The sequence below is a fragment of the Castor canadensis genome, chromosome 2 (genome assembly GCF_047511655.1).
Source record: "Castor canadensis chromosome 2, mCasCan1.hap1v2, whole genome shotgun sequence".
Lineage (NCBI taxonomy): Eukaryota > Metazoa > Chordata > Mammalia > Rodentia > Castoridae > Castor > Castor canadensis.
In genome coordinates, this window is record NC_133387.1 from 12503296 (window position 1) to 12514361 (window position 11066).

The window sequence follows — 11066 nt, forward strand, 5'->3', positions numbered from 1 at the left end:
TTAACCTTGCCTTATAAACACCCATTTCTAATTAAAAATTTTTCTAATATTATTTCTCAAAAGATGTTCATGATAATTGGAACAAGTTATTTTAAAACAATATTTAAATAAAATGTAATAAGGCGACTTTTTAATATATACAATATATATTAAACTGTATTTAAACACAAATAGAATGAAATTGTTGAGTCTTTTTTCCCTTTTCTCCTTTTATCCTTTTTATATTTACCTATATGTGTTTACATTGTTTGTGCCACCTCCCAAAGATGATTCACAAAAGAAGAAAGTCACAATGTCTTTTTTCTAAAGGAGTAATAATCATAGGGAAAATCTGGCTACCACTCAGAACTTCAGAAAGGAAGGAGAAAATCAAAGGCAGAACAATGAAAATATATTGATGAGGTAAGATCTGGAGTAACATAAAGTAGCCTTCCAGGAAACTTTAAAAAATTAAAACCAAAGTATCCAAGTTTGGCAAGAGAAAAAAAAGTCCATAGGGTGAAGGGCAATTAGAACTCCCAACAGTGGTCACTGCCAACTACAACTACCTGTCCTTTGGGCTTCTGTTAGTGACCATTACTTCATTCTCAAGAGCGCCATTGCTTCTTCATCCACATCCAAGTCTGGTAGTAGACACAAACACTTTTTTCTTAACTCCCCAAAAGCCAGCCGAGATGAAATAGTACAATTAATCAAGACTTTTAACTGACGCTCAACAGTTAACAAAAGAGATAATCAACATAAAAGCAACACAAAATTTTATCTTCTGGGCAATACTGGCTCTCTAGGACTCATGGGGCTCCATTTTAATAGCATCCCAAGGCAAGGAAGCATGCTCTGAAAGCTCCTGGATTTTCATCTCTCCTCTCCTTTCCACAATATGGTCCAGCAGTCATCTGCCCATTAAGGCATTTTCATGTAGGTCAGCCTCGCTTCTGTTACCCTCACCTGAGTCTCCTCTGGGGGCCTAGATAAGGAGACCTGCACCTAGGCCACCCAGAAGCCCCTGGCCAACAGAAGTAGCTGCCTGCACATGCCTCGAAACTTGGGATTGTTGATGATGAGAATGAAGGGATGGACAGACATGCACAAGTAGAGTATAATTTGCCATGGCCAGTACCACTTACTGTCTGAGGAGACAAAGACTACAGCATCAGTGACCATGGACACAAAAGCCAGAGCATAAAGAACGAGGAAGCAGATGAGTGACTTCAGAGCTCTGTTGTGCGTCTGGTCAGGCATCCTGTGAGCATTCTGTTGCATTCTCTGACTGTGTCTCCTGAGAGAACTAATCAGCAGCAATATTGAGACCAGAAAAAGACAGCAAGGAATGGACAACGTGGCAAGTTTCAGAGGCATGAAAAAGCGACTGTCCAGCTTCCTGTTCCACTCCTTAAAGGTCATGTTCCCATAAAAATTTCCAATTAACAATGCTTGATACACAGTGTGGTTCCCCCAAAAGAACAGCAGAGTTACGATGAAGGAGATCAGGACAGAGCTCAGCAAAAGCCAGGGTACCAATCCTGGGAGTCTCCACTTCAACCAGAGGAAGGCAGGATGAGAGAAGTTAGCAACCTTTATACAGAACACAACGCTGAGCCAGGTGCCAAACCAGTAGGTGGTTGAGTTCAGGAAGTCCACGTGTAGACTAACAAGCTGTCGGGCAAGACCCTTGGAGTACTCGACCAGGTGGAGGCTATAGTAGAAAGTGCTCACCAGCCCAACACACTGCTGGCACAAGCGAGAGGCACCCAAGCTAAGGAGAATCATGTCGGAAGGGAGCAGCCGACCACGTCTCAGCCACTCCCTGCTCAGCATCAGCACAATGAAGCCGTTGGCCAGGATCCCCAGGAAACACAGAAGTACAAACAGGATCATGAAGAACATTGTCAGTGCTGGTGGCATTTTGGCCCCTCCTCCAATCACCCAGATACCTTGATCCCTGGTTTCCTCCCTGCCCCCACCCACAGTTCCTCTCACTCTTTCCTGAAGGTATGAGAAGGATGGTCAGGCTCTGCATGAGCCAGAGCTCTCATGGTGGGGAGGATGATCAGGCAAAAGAAGAAAAGGGAGCTCTTGGCTCAGAGATTATGCAAATTTCCCCTGGGCTCAGGTACCACTAGGCTGCTGGCTGTCCCTGATTTGCTTTCTCGGGTTTTGCCTACATGCTTCCATGGTTGGCATAGCATCGATGCAGAGGAATTTTTTTTAATCTCTGTTACTGGGTCCCATCCTTCTCATTGCATCCTTGGGATAAGTAAACCCTCCCCTTCCCATTATATCCATCAAGTACATAGAAAACAGGTATCAGAAGATGACTGGCGATATAATGGTACCACAGAAGTCTGTCTTAGCTGAGCTTCCCTGTCACAGATCCATTCTTATTCTTGGGTAGCCATCCTTTCAAAGTCAAATACCTTGGTCCACCTTTTTATCCAAGTCTCTTTACAGACCCTGATGTGTAAGTAATCAATAAAGTAATCAATCAGTAAACAGTGAACTGACTCTGTGTATCCAGTGAGAGAATTCATTTCCTGGTAGTGGTAGGACTGAGAATACCTGTTTTATTTACTAGGTGTTGGTTGGAACCACCCTGGGTGGGTCCTAAAGGCTGCCCTTAATCTTTGCTGAGTGGGCTGTTTAAAATAGCTACCCACTTCATCAGGCCAGCAGAGGGCATCTGCTAGCAAGATGGAAACTTAGCACCATCATAAGAATGGCATCTTATCTGTCACCTTTGCCACATTCTATTACCTAGAAACAAGTCACATTCCCCATCACACCCAAAAACAGACATTCCACAAAGGCCCAAAACCAGGGTTGGGAATCACAGGGACCACCTTATATTTGTCTGCTACACTGAGAAACCTGAGTTTAAAAGGCAAATGTGAGTCCTGTCTCCCAACACCAACATTAAAAATACATCCGTACAAAAGCATATTGCAAAGTAAAAATATTTTGTTTCAATATATTCTTCATCTTACATCGTATGTTCAATTCGTTTTCCTGTGGTAAAAACACAAGATTCCATCACAGCAAATTTTAGGTATACCTTATATATTCGAATACAGTATTGTTAACTGCAGTCACAGTGCTGTACATTAAGCTTCCAGTTCTTACTCATTTAATATAACCAAAATTTTATGTTAGCATAAAATCCTCTCCACATACATCCCTTATCCCACCTCTGGCACCACTATTCTCTCTACTTCTATGAAGCTGATTTTTCTTAGATTCCACAAATATCTAAAGTCATGGAGTATTTGTCTTTCTGTGTCTAGAATATGGCAAGTAGCGTAATGTATTTGCTTTATGTTGATTTATGTTGCTGCAAACGCAGGATATAATTTGTCAAGGCAGAATAATATCCTATTTTGTACACATATGCTTTGTCCATTCACCCCTTAACTGATAGTTTCCATAGCTTAGCAATTGTGAATAAGGCCTCAATGAAAATTGGAGAGCAGATACCTTTGAGATACTAATTTCATTTCCTTTGGATACATAATACTATGGTTAGAATATGCTTTGTCCCTACCAAAACCAATGTTGAGGATTGATTCCAGTATGGTAGTGTTGGATGGTGTTGAGGACTTTAAGAAGTGATTAGGTCATTAAGAGGAAATAATGTTTTTCTTCCATGAGTGAGTTCTTACTCTCCTGGGTCTAGATCGGCTTCCTTGAGAATGTAAAGTGACCTTGGCGCCTCCCTCATCTCTTGTGTACAGGTGTTTCTCTTCCACACACACCTGCTTGCCTTCCACTTTCCTGCTATAAGGCCTTCACCAGAAGCTAAGCAGATGCAAGTGCCATGATTTTGGACTTCAGAGCTATGAGTCAGGATAGATTTCATTCCTTCACAAATTACCCAGCCTCAGGTATTTTGCCACACCAATAGAAAATAGGCCAAGAAATACACTCAGAGTAGGATGTCTGGATCATAAGGTAGTTCTGTAGTTCTATTTTATTTTTTTAGGAGCCCATTCTGGTTGTACCAACTTCATTCTGACCAGCAACATACAGGAGGTTGTTTTCTCTGAAACCTCTCCAACCCTATCCCTTTTTGATAATAACATTCTAACAGTGTGAGGTGATATCTCATGGTGGTTTTGATTTGCATTAACAATTTTGAACACCTTTTCATATATCCATTGGCTTATTTCTATATCTTCTTTTGAGAACTATCCAGATCTTTTGCTAAAATTTAAATCAGGATTTTGCTATTGGGTTGTATAAGTTCTGTGTATGTTTTCGATATATATCCTTTATATGTGGTTTTAAGTTTTCTCCCACTCCATAGGTTGCCTTTCCATCTCTTGATTATTTCATTTGCTATGCAGAAGCTTTTTAGTTTGATGTAACCCCCTTTGTCTATTCTTGATTTTCATGCCTGTGCTTTTGATCCCATATCCTAAGAATCATTTCTCAGATCAATGTCAAGATTTTTCCCTGTTTCTAATAGTTTTATGACTTCATGTTTTACATTTAAGTCTTTAACCTATTTTGAGTTGGTTTGTATATTGTGCAAGATAGGAGTACAGTTTCATTCTTCTACATGTAAACACCCAGTTTTTCCAACACCATTCTTTGAAGAGACTATTCTTTCCCATTGAGTATTATTGCACCCTTCAAACATCAGTCAACTATAGATGTGGGAGCTTATTTCTGAGACCTCTGTTTTGTTCCATTGGTCTACGTGTCCATTTTTATGCCAATGCCATAACTTTGATTCTTTTGGGGTTGTTACTGAAAATTTATTGTGTTTCTTTGGTTTCATGTGTCCTTGATTTTTTTTCATGGTCTTTTAGCTTTGTGTTGATGTCTGCACATTTTCCAGACTCTACAAACTAACTTTGGTGGGGAAAGACTCTAACATGTGGGTGGGTGTAAGGACACTAGCTAGGAGGGATATATTAGCTCTGGCTGTAGCAGGGAGAACAGGAGTGGTTCCAGCTCCAGGACAGTGTCATGGCTCTAGCCCTGGGCCAGTGGGACTCTGGGCGGCTTCATTAGCTGCGGTCAGGTTGAGGAAGACTAAAGGGTCCTCAGTGGAAAAAGCTACAAGTGAAGGTGAGTGCTGCCCGAATTAGTGATGTAGGTTGCTTAGGGCCTCCTGCTCTCCTTTTCACTCATGGAAAGGTCACATGACCTTCTCCATGAGTGATATCCTGTGAGATGGTTCCACGCCTCCCCACAGATACCAAAATCCTCAAAATGTTCAAATCCCTTCCACTCAATGATGTAAAAGTTGCATATAACCCATGCATGTCCTCCTATGTGTGTTAAATCATCTTTAGCCTATATAAAATACCTAATCCAATGTAAAACTCTTTGTAAGTAATTGATATGCTGTATTGCTTAATGAATTATGACAAGAAAAATCTGCACATCTTCATTACAGATGCAACTTTTTTCAAAATTTTTTATCTGCTATTGCTTGAATCCACAGTGTCCAACCCATGGCCTATTATAGTTGGGTGGATATGTATTTTTCTCACTATCATGTCTCTTACAATTTTCATTAATTCCTTTTTAATCTTTTCACTCAACAAAATGTTTATTAAGGACTTATATTTTCTGGCACTATTCTGATCACTGGGAATATAGCAGTGAACCAGACAAGCAGGATTCCTGCTTTTATGGAACTTGAAGTCTAGTAGAAGGTAAGTAATAGTAGCCATTCCTTCTTCACATACATCTTCTCTCCCTACCTTAGTCTATTTGTTATGTCACAACAAAATGCCTGAGACTGAATATTTTGTAAAAAGAATACTCCTAGAGGCTGGAAATCCCAAGCCACAACAAGATGCCACAACAGCCAAGCACCGATGGCTCATTCCTGTAATCCTAGCTACTCAGGAGGCAGAGATCAGGAAGATCGCAGTTTGAAGCCAGCTGGGGCAAATAGTTCGTAAGACCCTATCTCAAAAACACCCATCACAAAAAAAAAAAAAAAAATGACTGGTGGAGTGGCTCAAGGTATAAGCCCTGTACAAACTCCAGTACCGCAAAAAAAAAAAAAAAGAAAGATTGCATGACAAATTTGATGTGTAGAAAAAGCTGCTCTTTGTTTCAAAGATGATGCCTCTTGCTGTGTGTTCTCAATGATGGGAGGTGGAAAGGCAAAAAGGGGCTTACCTAGTCCTCTCCAGCCCTTTCATGAGGGCCTAATCCCACCCATGATGGCAGATTACTCATGGCCTAAATTGCCTCCTAAAGGTTCAAACCTTAATAATGTCACATTGGTGATTAAGCCAATTTGGAATTTGAATTTGAAGGGACATTCAATTTGAATTTGGAGGGACATTCAGACCAAAGAACTCCCTGATAGCCCACAGCTGGCCTCCTAATGTTGCTCAGCAGTTTTAATGGGGCTACACCCTCTTGACTCTGCCCCAAAATTTAGCCAATCTAAACCCCAGACAATAGCAAGACCTGGGTCTACCATGCCTCCCAACTGAAGAAATCACACAATAAGTATTGTCAGTGTCCCCACAGGAGCTCCTGACCACACTAATTTTAAGGTGAGGGGAGGGTAAATCCCTTGTCTTTATCAGTGGGTGCAGGATGGGACTTATTTCAGCATTTTAAAAATATTTATCCTCACCAAATCCTCCTTGACTCCCCCAATCTTTTCATTTTATCAAAGGGTTTTTTGAGTTTTGAAACAGGTTTATATTCATCTCTTTTGAAAATCTGGAGATGGTGAACTGGCACAAATATCATACCATAAATATTTGCTCCTGATAGAAATCTCAACATTATTTTAAAAGCAGCATCAATAACGTTGTGTTGATCCTGGAAAATATGGATATTATTCCAGTGTCACTGAAAGCCATTTGAGGGTTCTCAGCAAGGGAGTAATGTGATCTAACTTATCTTTTCAATGGATCGCCTGGGCTGTTATATAGATAATAGAACTTGGGCAGCCAAGGGAGGAAGAGAGCAGCCAGAGAGCACTGCATTAGAAAATGTATAAGCAGTTGGTAGTCTGTCCTTGCACAGAAATACTGGAGGAGGTAAGCAGTGATAAGATGCTAGCATAATTTAAAGGTAGATCCAATATTATTTGTCAGATTAATAAGGGTAAGTTAAAGAGACAGATCAAGGACGAATCCTAAAGCTTTGACTTTATAGAGTCATTTATTGAGATGAGGAGGACTAGGAGAAGAATATTTGTGGGAGGAACTCTGTTTTGGTCAAGTTGCATTTGAGATTCCTGTTAGATACCTAAGTTGAGACATGAAATAGACAATTGAAATGTAAGTCTGGATCTCAGGAAAGAGCTAAGGCTGGAGTAACAGGTTTGGAGAGTCATCAACACTTACATGGTATTTAAAGCCATTAAACTAGATGAGATCATCTGGGGAAAGAATGTTGATGGAGACTGAAGGGGCTGAGAGCAAGCCTTGCTCCTTCAACTTTTAAGAGTTGAAAGTTGAAGGATTCAGCAAAGGAGACTTGGAGGAAATTAACATAAGAAAAATATTCCATCATGAGCTCATACTCAGGACAAAGAGAAGAGGAAACAGAAAGGTGGGATGGCAATGCCGGAATGAAAAATATGCTGAGGGAGATTCTAAATCTCCAAAGTGATCTTCAGCAAGGGAAATGTCATTCACTGTCCTGAATAAGACACTGTTAACACGTTCCAATGTTTGAGAGACCCTTACATTGTGAGCCAAATCTAGGACAGAAGAATTATCAGTATTGAGGCTGGATATGTGCAAAGCTTTGCCCACTGATTGTCTCAGCAGAGAAGGCCTACTTATATCATCTATCCATTTGACAAAATCCATTCATCACATACTGTCTGTCAAGCACTGGACTAGGCACATAGGTATAAAGATTAAGAGTCTCTTGAGAGAGAAATGGACAAATGATTTGAATAGGCATTTCTACAAAGGTAATATAAAAAACAGCCAATAAGCATATACAATGGTGTACCATGCCACGAGTCATGACAGAAATGTAAATGCAAGATACGACTTCCAATCCACTCCTGGCTAAAACCAAAATGATGGACAATAGCAAGTGTTGAAAAGAATAAGGAGAAATCCAACCTTGCATATGTAGCTAATGGGGTTGTAAAATGGTGTATCTGCTTTGGAAAACTGCTTGGGAGTGCAGCTCATTAAAACAGTAAGAATAGTTACCATATGCTTCAGAAAATCTATTCTAGGTATATACCCAAGAGAAAATAAAAACATGAGCTGGTAGAGTGGCTTAAGTGGTAGAGCCCCTGCCTAGCAAGTGTGAGGTCCTGAGTTCAAACCCCGTAGCACAAAAAAAAATACAAAAAATAAAAACATATCACACAGAAACTATTACCTGAACACTCAGACAAGTATTATTCACAATAGTTCTCCAAAATGGAAACAACCCAAATGTCTATCAGTAGATGAATAGATAAACAAAATATGGTACCTGCATAGAATATAATATTTGGCAATACAAAGAAATGCAATAATGGATAAATTGTTATGGAAATTTTATCTCAGTAAAACTTTCTTTTAATTACAAACATATATAAAAGATACAAGAGACCCTACCCAAGAGGTCCTACTGGTCAAATTTGAGAAAATTGGAACATTAAAATAAAAAATAAAAGAAATTGAGTCAGTACCATTGCTCTCCTCATTTTAAAGATAAGGAAAAGCAGTACATAAGAAGTGACTTCTCATAGTCATATCTATAATAAATGGCAGAGCTGGGATTTCAACTCAGGCAGTCTAGTGACAAAGCCTGCATTCATTACAATATCCTGTCTTTGCACTGAACATTAAAAATGCACAAATCTGATGCAACGCAGAGGGCAAAAGGTAAGAGAAGGTGGATGTTGGGTAGTCTTGCAAGAAGATATAGTGCTTAACTTGAATCTTGAATTTCACACAGGATCTAGCAAGGCAACTGGGAATGAAAAGAGAAAGAAGAAAGACCATGACAAGAAAAATCACAGGGAGGAGGAGGAGATTTCTTAAGATAGTTTAGAATGACAGGAGGTAAAGAGAGATGGTTTAAGCAGGGAAAGGAAGGAACATATGTCAAAAGGTAATCCCAGAAAGGTCAGCAGGAGCAAAATATCAAAGCTCCTGCTATGCCATTATGAGATATTTGGACTCCATCCTGAAGTTTAAAGAAAACCATTTCAGGAAATTTCATTAATCAAAGGAAGAAAATTCTGCTTTGAAGATTTTTTTGTTTCTGTGACTGTCTGGATCCAGTCAAAGGCAAAATGCTTTGGAACCCATTGAGGGGAGGGACCATTTGTTACCTCTGTACAGAGTCAGAATCATTCTGGAATTCTGGAAATTGGTAGCTTGGGTGTATTGGGACACAGACTTTTTGATATGGATGCTTCTCACAAGGGCCGTCCCATAGGAGCGCCTTCAGATAGCTTCACAGATGTAGATTTCAACCAGAGAAGTGGATGTAGAGAGGAAGAATATGCCATGTGGTATCTATTATACGAAATATAGATCATCAGAAATTCCACTTTCCCATTGTTGAGAAATAAATAATAAACTTGTTATAGAAGATAGAGGGAAGGGATAATGAGTACCAGATGTTAATACCTTCCCTTTCCTTAATCCCTATTTTAATGTGGGCATTAACGGTTAACAACAGTTCATTTTATAATCTTGTATTTGTCAAGTCTAGACTTATCAGTTACACTTAAAATTTTCCAGCCTATTCCAATCATCATGGGTCCATTATTTGCAAGAATGGAAGTAATTTCTATTTCAAGAAGGTGGCTGTCATATTGACTAATCTCATCTTAAAATTTTTTTTCAAAGGCACCCAACTCTCTGAGTTTCAAACTTACAGCATCCCACTTTGCCTTTGTGCATCTCACTCTCTCCTACAAGTGGTTTCAAGAACGCATCATCATGTTCCACTCTCCGTCATGATGCAGAGGTGAACAGTAATCCAAACTGACCAATCAGAGTGTTTTAACCCCAGGCCAGAGGTACCGGGCTGGGAATGGGCACCTGACCCAAACTGGGCCAATTTAGGGCTTACCAAACACTTGTTTTATTAACCATGTCCAGAGACAAGGTTTTCCTTGTTGAGCTCTAGCTGGCAACTACTAACTTCTCCAACTGCATGAAAGTATGAATCTTTAGGACAAAGATAAAAATGAAAGAAAGTCAGGGACAAAGTCCTCAGGACACGATGTAAACCACTAGACAAATGTCATGCCAATAACACCAATCTGCTGTAGATTTCCAAGGTATGAGTCTCAAAATTTTTCCCTTCCTTTCTTGACCTACTTTGAATTTTTTGCCACTTATAGCAGAAAGAGCCCTGGCTAACATCCAAAAAACAAATTCTGTCTATAAAATTATATAGAGAAAAATGGCAGAACACTGAAGAAACAAGACTTAGATTATGCTTTGATGGTAGACGGAATGGTTTGCACATACCTTCTCCTGGTTATTCTGTCAAACACAAATCTAAGTACAACTGTGAAGGTATTCTCAGACATCATGAAAATCCCAAATCAATAACTTTAAAATAGAAGGATTATGAGGGTGGGTATGATCTAATCATCTGTGCCCTTTAAAGCCAGAGCATTTTCTCCAGCTGACAGCAAAGAAGCCAGAAAGACATACTCAATCTGCCCTGGAATAAAGCAGACGCCCAGGCTGTAGATTGTCTATGAGGGCCAAGTGGCAAGGAAATGGTTTCTGAGAACCAAAAACAATTCACAGCTGACAGTCAGCAAAAATTGGGACTTCGGCCAGGTACCACTGGCTCATACCTATAATCCTAGCTACTTGCGAGGCTGAGATTTGGAGAATTAAGGCTTAAGGCCAACCCAAGCAAATAGTTCACAAGACCCTATCTCCAAAATAACCAGAGGAAATAGGACCGCAGGTATTGTCCAAGTGGTAGAGCTTGAGCCAAAAAAGAAAAAAAAAAAATGGTGACTCAGTCTTACAACTGAGGAAATGAATTCTTCCAATAATCAGTGAGCCTGGAAAAGGTCCTCAAATCCCTGATATGAATCAAAATCTCAGTCTGATGAGACTCCAAGCAGGGTTTACAGCCATGAAGAGCCT

The 11066-nt window shown here is 39.9% G+C and overlaps 1 protein-coding gene across 1 annotated transcript; it reads right to left on the bottom strand.

Annotated features, from left to right (window-relative positions):
- Nucleotides 1–869: 869 nt before the first annotated feature.
- Nucleotides 870–1905, bottom strand: Tas2r41 (taste 2 receptor member 41). Its single transcript, XM_074055290.1, has one exon. The coding sequence runs from the start codon at nt 1903–1905 to the stop codon at nt 988–990; it is 918 nt and encodes a 305-aa protein (XP_073911391.1). The 3' UTR covers nt 870–987.
- Between the last annotated feature and the right edge of the window lie 9161 nt (nt 1906–11066).